Source organism: Aptenodytes forsteri, unplaced genomic scaffold, assembly GCF_000699145.1.
Source record: "Aptenodytes forsteri isolate BGI_AS27 unplaced genomic scaffold, ASM69914v1 Scaffold336, whole genome shotgun sequence".
NCBI lineage: Eukaryota > Metazoa > Chordata > Aves > Sphenisciformes > Spheniscidae > Aptenodytes > Aptenodytes forsteri.
Genome location: NW_008794911.1, coordinates 5,070,752 through 5,093,101, shown reverse-complemented (window position 1 = coordinate 5,093,101; position 22,350 = coordinate 5,070,752). Strand labels below are relative to the sequence as shown.

General features: G+C 36.1%; 1 protein-coding gene across 1 annotated transcript in view; it reads right to left on the bottom strand.

Moving 5' to 3' along the window:
* NEBL (nebulette) overlaps positions 1 to 22,350 on the bottom strand; it is a 99,664-nt gene that overhangs the window by 34,284 nt on the left and 43,030 nt on the right. The window contains 11 exon segments of the mRNA XM_019470993.1: positions 1,106 to 1,234; positions 2,206 to 2,298; positions 6,209 to 6,380; positions 7,477 to 7,581; positions 9,910 to 10,003; positions 11,984 to 12,075; positions 12,467 to 12,559; positions 17,422 to 17,514; positions 20,677 to 20,781; positions 21,290 to 21,400; positions 21,647 to 21,757. Of these exon segments, the coding sequence (XP_019326538.1) occupies positions 1,106 to 1,234; positions 2,206 to 2,298; positions 6,209 to 6,380; positions 7,477 to 7,581; positions 9,910 to 10,003; positions 11,984 to 12,075; positions 12,467 to 12,559; positions 17,422 to 17,514; positions 20,677 to 20,781; positions 21,290 to 21,400; positions 21,647 to 21,757 (1,198 nt within the window).

Below are 22,350 nucleotides of genomic sequence, written 5' to 3'. Positions count from 1 at the left end.
TTCTTAATCAGAGCTGCTTGTATGTATTTGGATGGCACCTAACACAATGTAGACTCCCTAAACACTAGCCACTCTAATAACATAGTACTCTGGTGAGTGGGAGAACATAAACAGGCGCAGTCTACAATTAAGATGCCTTAAGATCTTAAAAGCATGGGTATTTCAAGGATGCCAGGCAACTGAATGGTAGCAATATCTTTAACACCTTCTTAAAAAAAAATTAGTAACCTTTTGGATAACCTTTTCAATGCACCTTCTTTCACAACTGAGAAGTAGAAATCACTATTTTTTTAAAATATGTATTTAGAATGCAATGTTTCTGAATATTTACAATTCACCAGTCAAGTCTAGTACACACTGTAATACCACTAGGATGACTAGACCCTTATTCATCACTTTCATAAATTTTGTTCTAATCTATGGCATCAAACAGATGCAAGATGTGGTTTTGTACCTGGGAACCCAGGTTCGTCAAAGTATTCTAATATTAATCCACGTTAAAAAACATCAGACTATATAAGCTTCTCAACTGAATATTAACCCTGATTCCCAAACTGCTGAGAGTATAAGAAAACTTTCATATGTGACAAAGTTGCCAGTTGATACATTTTTTTTTTTTTTAGTATGACAACAGAGAGCCACAAGCACCTGCATAGTTTAATACAGGACAAAGTACTTCGGTCACTAAAATACTATTATATGCTTGATTTACCCACTGAAAAGCACAAGATATTTTTTTTTTCCGGTTCAGAGGTGTATTTTTTTCAGTTACATTGTGTCTTTCAAGAGAAAAAAAAAACAGATTCATGTACGTTTTGCAAAAACACAACACACCTTCTCTTAAGCACTGCAAATGGGAGTTAGCAGGGCTTTCGGACTGACAGCGTTACCAAAATGATGAAAGAGAATACATGATAAAGCAATATGGCATGCAAGAAACTGTACAGTCTTGAGATTTGGTTTGCTTCCTTAATCAATCAGGCAATAGCTTACATAGTTTCTAATGATTTGTGACTACACAAGGATATGGAGTTAATACAGGCCTGTGAGGTCTCAACACACTGTGATAAGTGTCATTAGTGAAAAAGGTGGGAATAAGGGGTACCTCCTTCGTCAGATGGCCTTGTTATCTCACTGCAGTAAGAAAAGGTAGGGTTCGTGTCAGAGCCATCTGATTTATAATCTCCCAAACTGGTAGAATGTAAATACTGCTTACTGTAACGGCTTGCTCTTTCTACAAAGGTAGAAAGAAAGAATGTCACAGTAAATAGATGACAGAAATGCAAAGACAAGCAACAACAAAAACCCCAACACTGCTAACATTGATATTCATACACTGGTGGCATTAAAATCAGAGAAAAGTGAATTGTTCACAATTTTGTATCCATTTTGAACACCATTAGTTCAAAAGGTTGCTTCAAAATCAGGTACAACTAAGCTTGTTCTCTGCTTTAAAAGAATAGCAGAAATGGAAGGTAGGATTGACGTACTGGAAAAAAAGGGATGAAGATGAAGCATATGAAAATTTCCAGTGGAAAATCAAATTGTTCCTTTATCCCAGCATGCATACAAGCGCATGTGGAAATACTGTTCTATGACATTAAAAGAATATTTAAAGTTCCACTATTAGTAGCAAAGAAAATACATGTGCAAAATTAAATATTCAAAATAAACACTTCTAGGGGGAAAAAAAACAAAAACTTGTAGAACCAAAACATTGCTGCCTATTATTACATTACCTTCTCTCCTTTTCGATCTACCCTTAAATTATGAACACCTTGGAGCTGCAAACAATAGCACAAGGCATAATATCATGTTCCATATAAGCAAAATGTGCATAGAAAAGAAATCAATTTCATAAATAGGGCCACCTTCTCTATCTAAAATTTTAGTAAGGTCCAGCTATTTGAAAATTCTACTTATAGTAAGGACAAAGTAGGTCAATCATTTTTAAGTGACTACTTCTAAGTGGTATGAATAACTGTTGTTTAGGATAAGATTTATTTCACTATTTCTTATCTGCACATGTGATTACAGCTGAAGTTCCTATAAAACACTGCTTTCAAAATACTACAGTTATATATATATATGAAAACATACTTCTAAAACATATGGCTGGCACGCTGACCTGAAAATTTACTCTATCAACTTAGTTTCATAAACATAAAAAGCTGAATTGGGGAAAAGTCAGGATATAAGCAATACCAGAAAGCATATGCAGACTCCTAGACTGAATATTGTCCTCCAGAGGATCAATGTCGAAGATGGAGCCAGGATCTGTGCGCCAAACTTTAAGATCTTTTCCCAAAGCACAGAAATTGTAAGACAGACAAACAAAAAAGGAAGTAAAAGCATGAAAGGAATGAGTTTTAACAATCAGCAACCAATTTCCTTCATCCAGAAATTAACCAAAAGATCTAGATATTCACCTGAAAGGACTGGAAAGTATTAATTTCCTGCTTAAAAGAACTTAGTGCATTCATTTTAAGCGTTGACATTATTTTAAGGAGACTTTTTCTCCCAATTTTTGTTTTCCTTTTCTAAATATGACCATAGTATTTTCTTAAGTCTAAATAAATGGAAACAAGTTAAATACCACATACCAGAGCTCTTTTCCACTAGAAGAACCAAAATCATCAGAGCTACAAGATTATTTCCCCAGTCCACCAACAGCATCCTTACTTCATGGAGATGCTGCAGTATATATCCCTATAGCTGACAGTTGGCAGTATACATCTCTACAGCCGACAGAGGCACTAGAGGCCCTCCTTTGCATACAGTAGAGATCAAGTCAGTCTAATAAGCAGAACCAGGGGCATAGTTCATCTTATCCAACATAAATTTCTACAAGTTGCTCAATTCATATAAACTCAAAAGAATCCATCTTTCTTAATTAATACAAAAAATGGGCTAGGGTGACAAATTCAGCTGTAGATATCTACATTGTAGACATCTACAGTTGGGTAAAATGAAGCCCACTCTTGATCTTAACTAGTAATTCCCCTTGTCTTCCAAATATCTAAGTTTCCTGGGACACAGACTTACTGTTGATCCACTACCCCACTATTGAAAAGCATTTTTGGAATTCAATGAATGGATTCAATAACAGTAGTAATCATAAGATCTTCAGCTTTAATTCATACAAGTTATTAATATCTCTTGAATTCACATGTCTGAACTGGATATTAAAAGAAAAAAGAGTCCATAAGAAATAATTAATTTCATATCCGAGTTTAAGTTATAACCACAGCAGAAAAGTGAATACAGATTCAACCATATTTTAATAAACATTTAACAAATAATTACGGTGTTGTACAAGTCAAGAGGAGTCTTGTAACAAATCCAGAAGCAGCTACAGTGTAAATTCTTGATATACTCACATCAATCTAATATATACAATTCATATCCGCTATGTCTAAAAATATAATAATCATTTAATCTCTCCAAACCAGTTTAAAATAATCTTGATGTAAAGTACAGATCACACCTTTTGACTAGTGGTTTGCTTCTTGGGCAAATCTGTCTGCAAGATTTACTCAATGCATTGGAAGTGGGAAAAATAATTGTCTTCCCAACTTGGTCCTTTTGCTGGTTTGAGTGGTACCAAGTTAAATTAATGGTTTGGTAGGTAAAGTAGGACTGTGGGGACCCCAAATATGTCATGTTTCAAATGATTAATAGCCTAGAGGCAATGGAAAGAACAGACAGAGCTAATAAAAATAAATCCCATGGCTTTAGAATACATTCAATGTATGTACATTATGTGTTATCTACTGCAACTCCCATAAGGTGAGGCATAGTGCTAACTCCCTCTTGACAAGACAAATAAAAGCCAATGCAAAACCTTTTGATGAACTATGTGTTAGTCCTAATGGTGATAAATTATGCAACTACACAAAGTACTGACAGGCATGAGAGGGGTGGGGGAACTGGTGAATGCCAAACTTTTCCTGTTTGATCATGCCTTAGAAAGTAAAAACATAGTAAGTACAGCTTCATGGCAGCATCAGGGCAGCAGCCATTGATTTGTATTGATTTTATCCAGCTCTGCAATCTGAAATAACATACATCAAATCAGAATCTTGGCAAATTATAGCATCAATCAATTTTAACTTCCTGGTAACTTTTGCCAATTTAAAATATCCTTATACTCGCATGAGAATCATGGAGCCTCTGTAGTCACAGATCCAAAGCTCAGTTAGGTTAATTTATCTTGATGGGTCTAGAATGGCTTTAGCATGGTTAAAACTAGTGCCTGTTTTCCAAAGCAGAGGCATTAATTTTAACAATCGGGCATTTGAAAAAGTTGTAACAGCTTCACCGATAATACTTTAAAAACCAACCAGATGGACTCTAACACAGAGGTAATTTTCCTAACTGGCTGAACAATTATCAGCTAGGAATAAACTCAAGAGAGTCATAGTTGTTTTTTTCAGTCTGCGATTTTTTTTTCTAGCTGCCAAGGACATTCCATGAGCAGAGAGCTCACTGCTGCTTTTTCAACAAGCAGATATTATAATTGCAGTTCATTCTGAAAAACCATTAGCTGAAATATCACTGGATATTAGGCTCACAGGTTTGTCATGGCCTCTTTCCTTTAAATAGTTGCACTATTTTTGCTGTTTGGCGGGCATGGGGAGTTAAGAATTTCTGTGTGTTTTGACACTGGAGTATTTTAAGGTGACAAACAGTACTAATATTTCAGTTACTTAGAGCTCAAGAAATTATCTCAGGGATGTTCTTAATCATAATCTGTTTGTGCTAGCAAGCCTTCAGTTACTGAACACAGGAATGCACACATGATTCTTACATAGGGCTACAGCACACGTGCAATGCAGTACAGAGTAGGAGGTTTGAAGTGCGCACTAAACAGCATATTGCAAACTGTTTATTAAACTGCAATTTTGCAGGAGGTTTTCTCTCTCTCTTTGGCTGGACCACTTCTAGCTACGGAAGTAAGTTCAAGTGCTTGGGTCTCTACACACAACGATTTTCTGAACAAGTTGTTGCCCTAGATCCAGAATGTGTGACCCTCTGAGACTTGCACGGTCTTAAAAGCATCAGTACCTTCCCCAGGCAGAACTCTCTAAACATTTTTGAGAAATCCCTTCTGACATAAGGCTGTAGTGACAGACATGTAAAAGGTGGCTATAAAAAAGGAAAGAAATACACTTCTTTATGCGGTGGAGACTCATTTGGAGACTTTAAGGAAAAGACTGTAGAAGCATCTGCCAGGAATGATATAGATATAGTTAACCTTGCTTTAGGCAGGAGGATGGACTATATGACCCACCTATTAGTCCATTTGACCTGCAATTTCTCTGATTTTTGAGAGGTAGACTTAAAGTCAACCCTTGCTATTATTATTATTATGTATGAAGGATTTTAGAGTGCTATCTCAGCATGTTATTCTATATGTAGACCCTCTGGGGTCTACACTGTTGTAAAGCCCAGAAAAACAGAAGAAGGACACACCAAAAGAAAAAGAAAGGAGAAAAAAATAAAAATGTCATGTTACCATTTCCTTTGTCATAGCAGACTTGCTAACTTGGAAGAGATTTCAAATGTGTTTATTATGAATACCCCAAATGACATCTTAATGCAATACTCTGTCTCTACATACAAAACCAATCTGTATTCTACCCCCTGAACACCTGGTCTTATCTTGGACCATCTTTTAGAACATCACTTCTGAACACTGGTGTTTGGCTTACCAGAGATCTAAAGAGTTATTGAATTACAGCTTGAGATATTTTGAAAGCTGTGTGAAATTCTAAAACAAGAGGTAAATGGAGTATGTGCACCTCTGGAGAAATTGCTGACTGACGGAAGGGGAAATCTCAAACTGGTCTGCAACATTTAAACATTGAAATCTTGGAGAATCACAGCTTTAATCATCTCTCTTCTGTGCAAAATGAAGATTATTGCAGATATTTTGGCCTTTCTTGAAGAGTCAAAATTCAAACAAAGTAATAGCGATGACTATCCATATTTCAAAAAAAAAATTATAGAACAAATGATAATACATCTCCCATTCATTCCCTTTATTACTTCGCTAGAAGCTGGCCTTGAACCAGTAGTTCAACACAAGTTTCATGCTGAGAAAAGAGTGAAAATGAAATCTGGGAGTACTTTTTCTTGGTTATAATGGAGAACACAAGCAGAGGCTTTCATCTTCCCAACTGTGCTTTCAACAGCAACAACTTACCAACAATTATCCCAGGTCTTCTATCCATTTCAACGATATGTGGATGCACACCTTTATATGCTGCATCACTCACAATTTGGGTGTTTTTCCGCACACGCTCTGTTACAGGATCATCTACCACTGGGGTGAAGCCTCTGCCCTTTGTCTTCTCAAAATCTTCATGGTATTTTACCTAGGAAAACAAGAAGAATTATGTTTTTCCCCAAGCTGCAATTGACAGCAAATGGTTATTCTATGCAGGAATGCATACATGTTTGTTTCATGAGGCACTTATATTCTTTGGGTTTTGTACCATAATAGAATTGTCACACACATGAGATAGGCTAGATGGCCGGCCAAGTCTTCTCCATCTCCCTAACTTGATTTCCTGATATTTTAATATAATTTTGCCACTGAATTAGGCATCAACTCAAGCAACAAAGGATCATCTTACAGTCACACAGGACAGGAAAAGCCCTCAGGAGGTCATCTGGTCCATTCCCTTCTCTAAGATAGGGTAGCTCTCTACTGATGTAGACAACTACATCTATCACTAAAAAATGTTCCAGCAGTAATAGTTCTAAAGAACTCAAGTATTTTCATTCACAGAGAATTCTGATTATACGCACAATTTCATACAAAAGGTACTCTTTTGCTCTTTTGTTTTATCATATGGCTTTAAACATAGGTTTTTAGAAAGAATTGCAGTTATTCTAAGCAGCCTGCTTTCAAAAAAAAAAAGAAATTAAAAACAAGGACATTAGGGTAGAAAGTGTTACATAACGAAGTGTTGGAACAAAACCAGAATTAGTAAGAGTTATAAAGGTAGTACCCTTGATTATGCATATTTACTTTTTTAATAGTCTTAATCATCAAAGAATTAAATTGACAGACATTCTCACCCAAGCAAATGCACACAAAACAACTCATTCCAAGAACAAAAGTCACGCAGAAACCAGGAACGTGCACAGGCACAAGGTGAAGTGTGTCACCTAATCCAGTCAAACTGTGTGATGCTCAAATGAGGTGTGTACTTTTTTAAAGAAAATAAAACAAACAAAAGAACAAACATTTAACTGTTAGAAAACTGTTTATTAGTATTTTGAAAATGTTCATTACAGTCATATGCAGTTAGCAAACACTCCCTCAACAGCCATCAGAAGAAAAATATTCCTTCCATACTTGAGCAGAGAGTTCCATTAGTTACCTATATTAATGGAAGGCAAAATCCAGTGGAAGTCAAGTGCCATTCCTTAGTATACTCTAGTTATAGGAAGAAAGTACCCTACCATTGAGATGTTGTTTTGTGTTTCTTTGACATGCCTTAGCTCAGGTGTGTCTAGAAGCACACTACGTCTACCTTTCATCTGCCTCTGATCACTGCTGTACTTGACCTGCAAAACAGCAACAACAGCACACATGAAGTTTTTGTTTACAGTAGAAAGGATGGTGAGAATCACACCATGCAATGGTATCCTTTCCAAACCACAATGCCCAATGTTTTTGTTTCTTTCTTTACACTCATTTTCTAGTAACCTATTTCAGAGGGAGGATATAGGTGAGTTAGTATATTGGTAAGGCCAAAGGACGCGTTTATTCCATCAATCACTTACTCAAAAAAATAGTATTTACCTGAAAGCTGAAACTCTTGACTGTTTAAATGACATAAGTGAAATAATTCATTTATCAACTGAAAAATAAGTTAAATAATAAGAAACCACCACTGTGACTTGGACATCTTTAAAACATATTTGTATGGCTGATGATAAGCTACCTTCTTATTACCCAGACAGACCCAGATTCTGTCCTCAGTCTGCTTCCAGGTTGGGATTAGCTGAGAACCCCTGGGTCCCCAGGGAATTCAATTCTTACAAGCAGATTAGTCCTTTGGCAGCCTTCTTACTCCTGTTCTGTAGCTAGTCTTTGCTAGCAGCACAAAAGCAACATGTCTGGGACAAATCTGAATATGCTGTTTTCAAAAAGAACATTTGAGCTCTGTGTTTTGTGCATCAGTAAGTATAGAACCTCCTATGTCACATTTCTCCTAATTAGCTTCTTTTGTGGCATTTTACAGACTTGTAAAGATGCAAGGTTAATTATCTGTTTAAAAAAAAAAAGGCAAAAAACCCCACACACTCAAAATTCTAAAACAGTAAAAGTAGTTGGTCCTACTTGTTGGTTCTAGAGTGAGTACTCTCAGTGTCTTCTGGCTGGTTGAATTCTTCTACTAATGGACTCTCTTAGCTCCTACATTGCATTGTAACCTGTGTACTGACTGTTAGTAAATATTTTAGATTTACCTATAGTTCCAGACTCAAAGTATTACCTCTCAAATCAGTTGTACAAATCTATTTCAACATGCATTTGTGATGTGAGAAACCAAATTGTCTAACCCTCCTTAAAATTACATATTAGCTAAGCACAACATACCTATGAAAATATGAGTGTTGGTGTCTGTTTCATAGATAAGTTTGAAGTAATGTACAGAGAAACAGAAATATATGGCATCGCATAGTCTTCAAACCCTTCTAAATTAAACAATAAATTTCTTAGCAAATATATTCAGCTACATATGCTTTTGAATATAAGCTGTTTTCTGGACAGAATAATTACAGCCAACATAGTTTGGTTTTCATCTACTGCTGATTAACATAAAGGAGTATTTATCCTTGTAAATCTTGAGAAACAAAGTGAAGGATTCACTTGGAAAAAGAAGCTTAATTTTCAGAAATAAAAAAATTGTTTAAAGCCTAGAATTGTTGGGAAGTTTTCCTCTTGTTTTTAACTGTGCTCCTCAAAACTAATTGACTTTGGTAAATATGCATGAGCATTTTAAGAATGTACTTAAGACATATTTAGTTACAAGGTCAGATTCTGTTCTTTTGTCCTTAGACAAATCCTCTGACAAATCCAACCTACTTTACTTTTCACTCCTACATTCAGTTCTAAACTGTTCACTACTATTAATTCTCTTCTGCCACCTTGAAACAGTGGCTCTGCATGAAACCTGTTCTATTTACCATCTGCAGGGGCTTTGCCACCGATGTTGTTGCAGTGTTGAGGACACAGACTGTAATGTAATTAGTCTGGTCCTTTACTTCACCATGCTGTTTTGACTTCCTTGCTCCTTATTGGAACTGCCTGCTGCTTCTTACACCACTGTAGCGGCAATTAAAAAAAAAAAAAAGTATTATCATAAAAGCCAAGAAAAATATAGTATTTTACTCTTTAGTGTTTAGTAATAGGATCTATTTAGGACTACTCAGCTCTAACATAGGTGGCATGTCGCAGAGTAGAATGGATGACTATATGCTTCCATGCTTTGAATCATTAAAAAAATGAAATTTGCACTAAAGTTAAATTCTCATTTCCTTTGTTCTTTACTGCAACTTACTCCTGCAATCTAGCAAGTAAAACTTGGTAACAAGAGATGAAGATACTTGAAAGAATGACTGACTCTCTACTGACTCTCTCCTTGGAAAATACTGGCGCCAACACAATCACTTACTTTTTTTGCAAGAATAATCAGGCAAGTCTGAATATTTTTGTTGCCCATATGTGCAGTGCATGTACTCAAAGAATAAAAAAAAAAAAAAAAATCCATTCAGTGGATGATGCAGCTGGATTCATTTGACACATCAAATCTAAATGGAAAAGCAAATCCTTGTTATATTCCTACAATGACTGAAAATCTGAATGACAAAAAGATTCAAACAACTTGCCGAGCTGATATTGTCTTGATTCTTCTTGACTCTCTCTATCTCAGGAGTGACACTCACAGCAGTAGCTTTGCCAGGCTGCTCTCTGTAGTGAACCTATTATTTAACAGAATAAAATGGTACATACTATTTCAGCTAAAGCAATATCACATTGTTTTACATTAAAATGTATGATTTAAAAGGTCATCCAGGAAACAACTGAAAAGTTAAAATGCATTTGAAGTTTATTAAAGCTTACAAAACTTGATTTTTGAAGCATAACCTTGAATTCTTTCTGTATAATCTTCTTATTAATGCATTTGTGTGGATATATACACACATATGCATACAACATCTTGACATTTACCACACTGGTCCTTGGCTGTATAGAGAAATATCTTATATTTGGAATGGGGTAAGCTACAAATAATGCAGTAAAGTCAAGCAGAGCACATGAAAAACTGAATTTCAGCAATGCCCACTGTAAATGTATATTTGGACACAGAGATTGCATAAGGATACCATCCATGTTCTTTTATACTCTGTATCTTCAAAGGTGATTAAACACAGTGAGTGCAATACATCAGACAACTGCCTAAATTTCACCATGTGTTTATTTAAATGTACTGTGGGAATATCCCCTCTATCACTTTTTAACAAAATACACTTGTAGCAATGATGCATTAAACTAAATGCACGCTCAAGGCAGGATCAGTATCTAAAGCGGATAAAGGATAGGATGTGGCATTGACAGACCAATCAGTCTAATGTTAACCCTGGCCCCAAATACTGGGAAGTCAGATATGGTAAACATTTAGTAAATAATGAGAGATTCTTGCATGATTTATGCCAATCCATATAGTTCTATGTAAAACAAATGTTTCCATACAAACCTTTTTTTTTTTTTTTAAATAAGCTCTTGGTTTTGTGTTATAAGAATAACTGTGCTGATAAATTATGCTCATAATTCTGCAGTGCACTGCGGCAGTAACGTACATATTGTTCAAGCAATTGTATCCCCACACAACACAGTTTTGGTCTGTCCACATCAACATATCCCAATTGAAAAATTAACGTCTTATAAAAATGATGGTAAGCTATCAAATGGATTAAACCTGCAAACTGACATTTGTAAAGGTAAAATGATTATTCAAGACTTGATGTTTCTAGAAATGTCTGAAGTTAAAGAATCTTCACCAAAGCTATTCCAGTGACCTGAAAGAGAATTTAAACTTTCCAATGAAATTTGCACAACACAAAAATTGGTGAAAGGTAAACAATGACATGAGTAGAACACCTACACAGACTGGCTTGAATCACTTGGGAAAACAGGTTTGTTTGAACAGTGTGCATTTTAGGAGAGCTAGATTTATCAACATAAATCCAGGAATAAATAGCATACACTTAAGTTAGAGGGACAGTATTCTTGAAAACTGTAACTCTAAATTAGTTTGGGGAACGTGGCGGAAAACACCCCAGGGAAACACCGTAGCTATTTGTAGCCCCATGAAATAGGGCTGTTGACGGAGGTTCCCAGTGAGGAGAATGGCTGGTCTCTCAAAGACTCATTAACGGGGTACAACTTCAACAATGCAGGAAGGCAGCAGCATGCTCCAAAAGTCCTTGTCTTCTTCCCTGCGCTCCTGCAAACAGTATGACTTTCTAATGGTTATGTCAGCCATTAAATACTAAACTCTGATGGGAAGGCTACTGAGGAACCAGAAAGAGACAGGTAAGAGAGCTGGAGTTTGAGTACAACTGTAGCCAAATTTTCACAAAGCAAAGAAAAAAAAAGCTGGAAAAGGATATTCTGTTAAAAAAAAAAATCTGTCAAGATTTCCTGCAAATATCCAACACAGAGAATAACCATTTCAAAACATCACAGACGTTTCTTTAATCGAATATGTGATGCTTCACATGCCATTTCCCAAACCAAGCAACGCCTTTTCACAATTGCTTCCTAAAAGAGGGTTTTCAAGTAATTCCATTACTGAGCCCACACCTAACTAAAGAAAAGGCACAGCTTCTGGAGGCAGAACTTTGTACTCATCCTCTGCACCCAAAAATTATACAAAGGATTAAATGAGAGCGACTTCCCATGCTGACATTCTCTTGATTCCTCTTGACTCTTTCGATCTCAGGGGTGACACTCACAGGTGTAGCTTTGCAGAGCTGTTCTTTGTACTGAACCTAGCAAACATGGCAGAAGATATTACACAGAGACTTCCGAGTAACAGAAATACAACAGCGGGTTAGACATCATTAACGAGCATACTGCATTTGGATGGAAAATGCCATTCCTTAATAAACACCCACATCTTTCCACATGATACTTAGTACTCACCCTCTTGCAGTTCTTCTATTTCAGACACAGACAATTGATACTTCAACAGGAATACTTCACTCTCATTGATGTTAATCAAAGTGCAAGGCTAAGGAGTTATCATTTTACCATTAATTGATTAAATTAGTCTTTGTGGACAAACAGGAATTAGCACAAACACCACAGACATATTCACTGAGGCACAAACACATTTAACACAGCAGAGAGAAGTGTGCAAGCAATGAAAACGGGGCACACATTGCTAATATTCTTCTGGTTTTCCTTAACTCTCCTTAGTTCAGGTGGATCAGAAATAGTTGTTGCATGTTGAATTTCTTCCTTGTATTTAATCTGCACAATAAATATTACAAAATATTAGCAATTTAAAGAAGATACAGACAAGCACTAAAACACAACAAACATTTTGTAATCTCTCCCTTACACATACTGCACAGCTAGACCACACCTATCAACACTATTGACCTGAAAAGGAACAGTTACATATAACTTCTGAAACAGGCTGCTAGGGTCTCCAATGCATCTTGTTTGATACAACACATCAGAGAGTGCATGTAACAAGCCTAGTATCCTAAAACTCTTACAGTGGGAATATACATCACATGGGATTGTGGCTATCTTCATGATGATTGGGATGCTGCATATACTACTTGGAGATCTGCATCACTCTGACAATGACTTGGTCTTGCTATTATCTTGCAACAGAGTCTACCAGTCCATTTCAGAAACCAAACATTTCACAGATGTGTTCTTAAAAGGGTGGATGACTTCATAGTCTCTTTCAAGTTCTCTAAAAACACACACAGACACATCAGGGAGAATGCAGATGTTTGGATGGATGATGCCTTTGAAGATGCTGTCAGATACTTACTGTTGCTTTTGCCACATTTAATCTCTTCTAAACAGCAGTATGTTTGGATATGGTAGACTCCATAATTTCAAAGATGCACAGAACTAGAATTTCTTGAATTATACACCTATGTACAAAACTGGAATTCAATTTAATGAGAAAGAATTGTAACATTAAGTGGATGTGGTACTAAAAAGAAAGTCATCATATTTTCTGTTTTTCCATATGCTATCCAAAGTGTCATCTTGGACAAATCTGTGCATTGTCTTTGCCTTACTGTCTGTAACTAAATACCTGTCCAGTATTCAGCACATTCAGCTTCAAATCTCTCATGACATGGTAAAATAAACAATACTTGTAGACTGTGCCATCCTTTACAGTGATATGGCATGCTTTCTTTTTCTTTACAATGGTAATAAAACAGCAAAATTCACAAAAACATTCAAAATTGTGTGTGCGGTGATACGTAATAGTTGGAAACATTTTTCATTAGCAAGACTCAAGGAAGGAAAAGTACTTTAAGAACAGCATAATGAATCAATTTTTACAGTTTTATATTAATGTGGCATACAAAACTTCTGTTAAATACATTTCAAGGCTGCAAAATCAAGGACTCAAAAATCAGAAAATGACACAATTAAATGTAACCTTAGTTTTGCCCCTTTTACAAATATGCTCCATATACAGCTTTTAGTATATTTTACACTACTACATTCTTTTTCTCTTTAAGTCTTTATAATCTTCTTTATCTATTACCAAAAGCTGTTTTTCTCAGGAGAATTCTGCCTCATTCATTACACATAATCAACGACCCTTACTAAGTGAGTAGTGTGCATGCGGACCATGACTGATTTTTTTTTCTTCTTTAACTGCTCTAAGGTCCTGCTTTGGTGACAGAATTACTGATTTCTTCAGGAACTTTTCTATGTTGCTCCTCACTACAGCATCTCAGTTTTTCACACACATTAATTCACTAATTTTGCTGTGAAATGAGGAAAAAGGGAATTGTGACAAGGAAAAGTACTATTTTTACTAGAGAGCACAGACAAGTAACAGCTAATCTGGCTACATAATTTTAAAAAACATAGGATTGTACAGCACCTGCATTCAAATGAGAATTCCCATTGAACTGTAGTTTGCAAAATGGAAAACCAGAGCAGGTCCGCCTCCGTGGCAAAGTACAAAATCATATACTTTGGCAATGGATCATCAGGTCTAGACACAGGGACTTGAATTCAGGTTCTTGCTTTTGAGTATTTACCTAGTGACCTTAATAATACTCCCTAAAGGTACCTCTTGGGGAGGCAATTTCTCATGATTTAAAAAACTACAAATGTACATTCCTTCATGTGCCTTCATCTTAAGCCCCTTGTGGTTTGGTTAGATTGACTGCACAAACCCATGAGAACAATCGTAGTTTGTTACCTCTGGGGACACCATCGTTAAAGAAAGAGAAAATATTTGACCAAGGGTACCTCAGATACACACTCACAGCGAGGGAGTGATGACTCTAAATGACCCTGTTTCAGCTCTTCTGGAAGGAAGCACCTATGCACAGGAGCACATCACTCTGCCCACATTTCCCCACATTTGGCCTGTCCACCAAGCCCTTCTACACTTCAGTTCCTCACCCCGGCCTCTTTTTTCCCAAATCCACTGTACCAAATGTCACTTAGTAGATAATTTTCAAATCTCTTCTCCAAGACTTGGTACTTCTGGAGAGTGCCAAATTTTTTAATACAGACAAAACAACTTGTTTTTCTCTAAGCTCATACTTGGAAGCTGCTTTGGCTGAAATTCATAAATAAATAAATAAAACCAAACCAGCCCAAAGTACAGACCCGGAATGGAAAATTTCAATCCAGACAGTTTAGGACTGGCAGAAGTACTAAACCACTGGAAAAAAGGGTCTTTTAATGGAGACTATTAGGTAAGCTTAAGAATTGGCAGTGCTACTAGTCCTTAAAATGCTTCAAAATGTCTGTTGCTTGAGTTTTAATCAGACCCCAGCTTTGTGGTGTTGACTGACATATCACAGGGGTTTCCTCATGGATTTCACACAAACAAAAACAAAATTACAATCTTCCCCCAAAAGCCTTCTTCCCAGTGCTGTGTCCAGCCCTGCCTGTCCCTCAATATAAACAAGTTTTTAAAAAATCCTCAGTTATTTGTAGCTTCTCAGTTCAGATCTAGTTACAGTCCATGGGTCTGATGTTTGCTTTTAAAAGTTCTGTGAGATTTGGACTCCAACTATTTAGGAGGCTGCTTCTTCCAAACCAATCATCACAACAGGTGAGATGAGCTCAACCCTTTTGGCTGTCACCACCTTGTTTTTTAGGATTTCAAAACAGACCGTTCTGATCTTTGTCTCCAATATACATCATCTGGAAGAATCTGATCACTTTCAGAACATGATGCAATGGACTTTTTTGCATGGTTTGGTTGTACAGTGAGTGTTATTTTGGTTTGGTGTTCTGGACTTTTTTGCACTGCAGATGTGCTTCACATCCCATAGTTTCATTTAGCTCAGCAAATAGTTTTAAAGCTGTCCTAAGTCCTTCCGGCTAAATTCAAAGATATGTGTAAAATGTTTAAATCTAATGGAGTCAAAATTGGTGTAATTCACCCTTCCTTTGGGACTCCTGGAAATTACACAATATAATTTCCCTCTTACTGACACATAATTTAAAACTTTCTTGCACATTGCCTTTAAATTTGGCATTCTGCACTTTTAATAAATATTATACAAGACTTAAGTAATCTCAACTACACTACATGTAATAAAATATTTTTTGTAAAATACTAACTCTACACACAGACTAGCAAGGTAAAGGCCATGCTACTTACATCATACCACTAAACACTAATGCATTTTGTGTTTCTTGTGATATGCTTTTGTTCAAGTGTGTTTACTAGCATACTGATCCACCTTTCATTTTTCCCTCTTCACCACTGTTTAGGATTCTAAAACACCAAAAGCACTGTACACTATTTTTCCATTTCACTTTGAAAGGTATTGAGAAAAAGCATTAGAGTAAGACTAGTCCTAATAAGCCTTTCTATGTGTGTGTGAGCGCGTGCGTGTGACTACTCTCGAAATAAATGTCTGCGGTAACTGGAAATGAAATAGGTAACAGAAGATTAGGTTTTTGTTTCTAGAACACCAGTACAAATCTGGCTTAAAAAAAAAAACAAAACAAAAAACATAATTGCACAGGGTGGGGGGAAAAAACAAACCAGAAACACTATTTCAGGACTTAGGACACATGATAGCTCGCACTGAGTCTTCAAATTGCACTGTGACTCAAAATGACAAGATGAAAAGTGATGGATGGAGCAAAGAAAAATTCCAAGGAAAATATGAGTTTTTCAAAATTTTATGGAAATACCCTACCTGACCTTATTTTGGTGGGAAATGCAGTATTTAACACTACTCAGTAAACAAGGAAATTCTAGTAGAATACGTGTCCAGAGTCCCTAATTTGGATTTCAACTAATATTTAAACACAATCTAGTGTCATGTCTATGTGTTACTTTCAAACTTTGTTTTTTAAAAAGCATCTAATCATCAGAAAAGTCATGTCACAAACATAAAAATGGCCCCAGAGGACTCCACACCAAAAATTCCAAACCAGTGAACAATGCAGCTACAAGTGTTTTCTTGCTTGGCAGTCACTTTTCCACTTTTTTCCAAGTTTTGCCATGTATTTATTAGAAGAGCATGTTCTACTTGTAGAAAACTCTTATTTTGATATTTTATTTTTATTTGCCCATTAAAGTGCCAAAGACATTGGACATCCATAGATAAACAACATCAATTCAGAACCAGTCTCATCAGATCCACAGACCAACTTGTCATCAGCATGTAAAGAGGCACAAACCCTCCACCTTTTCACATAGCTCAAGCCTGGACATAATTTTCCTCTTCTTGAAGTGCAAACTGTACCAACCCCTATGTAATACATGCAGACTCTACAGGAACTATACAGATTTTCTTTTTTGCGATATGATATTTTTCTAAATTGCAAATTACAACTGCTGTTCAGTCTGTCATATCGGGAAATACATTTCATGTTTCTCACTCCTGAAAGACAAAACTCCTTCCTCAAATACTTAGTTCAAAGGTTTTCCTGTTTTTCATGATGCTTCAATTTGAAACTCTACCTTTGGACACAGAAGAACTACACTAGAGTGGAGCTCTAACGCTATTAGAATGGAGCTCTATATCCAAAATCCAGTGGAGAGTTGTGTGATACGAAAACGCAGAATTTTTAGTAAACAGGGTGGAAAAAAAATTTGACCACCATTTACTCACATAAGAATAATTAATGTTAATAACACTTACCGAACTAATATTCTGTTGATTTTTCTTTACTCTTTCAATCTCTGGAGTCTCTTTTACAGCTGTGCCAGCTCCTACTTCCTTCTTATAAAACACCTTCATTTCCCCAAAAGAAAAAGTAATTACGAGACTGTTAGCAATGCAAGAACAAGTTCTCATAAAAGGGCTGAGCAATTTTCCAAGTTCCAAATAGGTCTGCCTATAAATCTTACTAAGAAAGCAAATACTTTAATTTTTCATAAATCAGACCAATTATCAATAACTACAATAACATTCTGTTTGTTTTCAACTGTAAACCAGATAATCGATTATCATCCTTTAGACTGACCTCAACCATTTGTAAGCATTGCTAATGATAGTTTTAACTTTGGAAATAATGTTAAAATTTAGATCATAGTCTATAAACTTTTAAAAATGCAACTTTACGCTTGAGTAATCTCACTCATTTCAATGTATTTGAACGTGCATGTACATGCAAGATTTTAATTTTTTTTTAATCTTCAGATCTCAAAATACTCTGAGAAGTGAACAGATATTATTATTTCTCATTCAGCAAACTAGAAAATTGACATATTCATGATAAAATAACCAGAACAGCCAGAGCTACAATCCAAGTCCTGCAATTTTTGGTTTCTGGGTTCAAGCCAGAAAGCTGAGGACTGCATCTAAAAACAAAGTTCACTTCTGAAAAGATACACATGCTGTTTATATAATTCTCCTCTCTATTTCAATTGTTTCAGTGAAGGATAAAACACAAAGCGCATCAGTAGAATCGATCATTCAGTTACCGAAAGAGACAGTAAATAACTGCTCCACAAATTCCAAATGTGGCTATAATTTAAATAACCATGGAGCACCAGTTCACGCTGTAAAACTCCTTTAGGAGTTTTATTTGAATTTCAGTATTTGGTGTCACAGCTGTTGCCATTCCAGTAAGTATTTCCAGGCTGGTAATGTAGAAACAAGTCTGATCCTGGAGTTCATAAAATAAATCTTTACCATTTAGTATTTCTGCCTTTCTTAAACCAAGATTTATTTAACTTTTTTTATTTCCTATCAATAAACCTTAAACAATAAAACATCATTCTCGATGCATTTCTCCTACACCCTGTAACCTAGTGTGACCAGTACTGCCAAATATTCTAGAGGAGAGTGAATTATTTATGTCCATAACTCATTTTTAAATATTCAGAAAACCTTTAACAATTTAGAATTTTGTTTTACCATGTGAAAACAGAGACAGTTTATGAGTATGAACTCAAAAATTCTTCTGCAGCAACATGTCAGTACAAGGTAGAAAGATTTACATAGTGGACTGAACTAAAATATACTTTTCTTCTCTACCAAAGAGGGAGTGGTAAAAAATGTTGGAGCTAGGAATTTTTCTATGAGAGAGATGACTGTGCAGTAAATATCCTATTGTATATCATCTGCCAAATGAGCTAGTGAGCTAAAAGCAGCACTTATCTGCAGAGCTAGCTACTTTCTTTGTCCCTTAAGGCAGGAAGATACTTAAGACGAAATCCAAAAATCAGAAGCCTATTAGGAGTCATTAATTTTTTTATATTGGGGCTGCTCCCAACTATATCTTAACTTAGTAAGAAGTAACTTACCTTTATAATCTAAATTGCACAGAATGCTGAAAGATTAAAATGTAGAGAAAGAAAAAAATAATTCAATCACAGCTATAAACTGCTTTCCTACATTTGAAGGATTCAGTTCAGAAACAGAAAAAGGATGATCACAAAATAAAGCAAACACAAATCACCTCAAAGACAAAATATTTTTATTTCCTATTATCTAGTACACTAACAAAGAGGATAATTGTCAGCCTTAGCACTGAAAGCTCAGACTGGCCTACAGGGCTGCAAAGGGTTCAGATGCATCAGAAGCTTGTCAAGTCTTAATTAAATAGTGGAAGGTTATTATGTGCCTGGTATCTAACTGTTAGTGAGTCCGTACTGCCAGACCCGCTGACCTATTTGAGGACTCAATCAAAAGCTATCAAAGACTGGAGCAGGGAGGAAAGCAGATCAGTAGATGCTACCTTGGACCCCCTCTGTTACATGAAGTTTCGGCGCAGCATGTTAGGATGCCAGTGACATGAGATACGGTGCTGATCACCGTCACACCATGCAGCAGAGCACCATTCAAAACCAAGAGGCAACAGATTACAAGAAACAAAATTGGGGCCAGTGGGCCTGTCAACAGCTCCTGTAAAGGTGTAGCTTTCAGCTGCTCTCATCTGAAGGAAGAAAAGGAGCGGGTAACGGCTGGAAGACATTACAAGAGAGACCACTGCCTAGAGCAGTCTCAGAGACTTTTCTTCTCTCCTCTCCCCGCAGGCTTTTAACCCCCTAGTGAAGCTGCAGTGATATGGGATAGCTGCAGGTAAACACCTCTGAGAGAAACTAATTGACCTTGTACTTGTGCAGGGTTGGAGAAGCTGAAAATATCTCTAAGTTAAAGAACATCTGTGTCAGATAATACTAAAATATTTATGTAACTTATATTCCTTTCTCTCAAATCATTGGCTTTATTAGTATTACTTAGTCTGCCATAAAAAGCAGCCACTAACTGGACAGGCTTTGGTTCTGGAGGCTATATTTACTCCTCCTCTCTTCTCTGTTATACTACAAGCAAAGCCAGAATTACAAACAGCAGAATTAATGGGCCCAAAAAGGAAATGGAACTGAATGCATCCCAAACTGGGCAATTTTAGAATTCTAAGCTCGTAATTTATATTTAGGGATAAACTGAAACTTAAATCTAGCATAAAATTAAAAAAAAATATATCCAGTATAACATAAAATCATTAGACATATATATTTATGAAACCTGATTTGTTCTAATTTTATACCCGAATCTTGATATTCTGTACATATGATAGGAAACAGATGAAAAATCTTATACGCATAGTAACAAGCCTTAGATTTTTTTTGTCCTTTTAAATAAAGTACTTCCTGGGGCTTGATGGAAAAAGAAAAAAAATCTTCATTTAAAAATAACTCGGCTTGTGGTGGCAAGGTGGTATAAGTGGTTTAGCAATTCAAAATAACAGTGTCACACCTAGAAAAGCTGGGGTATTTTTTTTACCGAAAGAAATAAGTGATACAGCTTTTGCCAGGAAAATTATGCAAATGGTTCAAAGGACATTTACTCATAAGTTCCCTAGTTCATGCTGCAGCACAAGAGAGCCTATTTAAACTGAAAAATATCTGAAAAGTTGCAAGTGAAAAGAGAAGCACTATTACTCACTGAACTGATGTTTTTCTGAGTACTTTTTATCCTCTCCATCTCTGGAGTGTCTGGGACAGCAGAATAGTTACAGAGCATCTTCTCTGCTTCATCTTTGTACATTTTCTGAAAAATAATTTTAAAATGTCTACTTCCTGCTTTCTTGGGCTCAGAATATCCAAACTGCAACAAAAGATGCTTATTGCTGATGAGCCTCAACATGCTTGTACAGTATGTGTTTCAACCCCTCTCCTCCATGACACTGTTACCATTGTCTGTGTGGGTCACCTGACACTGTGTCCCACACTGAAAATATATAATATATACAGAAAATATATTCTCATATATGTTATATATTTTCCTTTCACTGTCAGGATATACATATCCTTCTCATTAGCTAATGTAAAAAAACCCGCAAGTAGATGTAAACAATTAAAGGCAATTTACATGTCATGACAGACCTAAATACAAATAAGAATCAGGCAGTAAGATTTTTTTACTACATGTAAATTAATTTAATATGGGTATGAAAGCCTCTACAGAGCTAGAGAAGTATTTTGAGCCATATATGTCAAGCACTCATTGTCACACAGAATTAAAGAATTAAAACATTCAGCCTTTGAACTATGCCTACCTGGCTTGCTATTTCTGAAGCCCTTTTGACCCGTTGTATTTCAGGAGTATATGGGCCAACTTGCATCCCTTTTCCTATAATTTCAGTCTCCAGATCCTTTTTATATTCTTTCTGAAGAAAAAAGAAGGAAAAAAAAAAAAAACATAACTAATTCTGCAGTTATTTGTACACGCTGTCTTCAAAGCTATTCTGATAGCACTGGTCAGACTTTAAAATAAATTCTTCTATTTCTTTAATTTTTTTGTTGTGCACTGCTGATTCCTTTTAGCCCAAGTATGTTCGAGAAGATTTTCTATTTTTAACACCTCATTGTGTTTTACTACCGAAGTAATCTTAAGAGATTCATTCTGTACTCACCTGGCTTACAATTTCAGAAGCTTTTTTGGCTCGTTGTATGTCGGGTGTATCCATGCCCACTCCCATTCCCTTTCCTTTAATTTCATTCTCCAAGTCTTTCCTGTATTCTTTCTGAAAAGAATAGCACTGGAAATACTCACGTCTGACAGCCAAATTCTTAAATTGTTCCTACTTTAATCTGTCAGAGTCCAATGAACAGCATTCTTAAAACACCAAATAACTTTTGATTCAACAGCATTAGCTTTATAGGATCTATCTATGAGACACCTATGCTGTAGCTGCTGACCAGTTGAAAAATTATTTTAACAGACTGCTAACTTCAAATCTGATGTAGCCTTTCACATCTACCTGTCTTTGCAGCCTCAATCACAGACACATGTAGATGAGACTTTCTCCCTCGGCTGTGCTTGGCAAGACTGGGGTCATAAGGCTTTAGCATCTCTCTAACTCTGTTTATCATTTGGCCCTAACTAAACAAGCAGCTATTTAGACCTAAAAGCAGTAGGGCCTACAGCTACTGAATACAGCCCAGGCCAGGCGTGGTTCATGAGGAACAAGCACCACCTGCAAAAGATGACGGAAAGGTCAAAGTTCTGGGAAGTCTTAACTTTCCCCCGTACACTGATTATGCAACTTTTAGACTCTACGCAGCTCAACAGATTAAGTATTTGGTGAAATACCAAATTTGGTGAAATACATTGGTC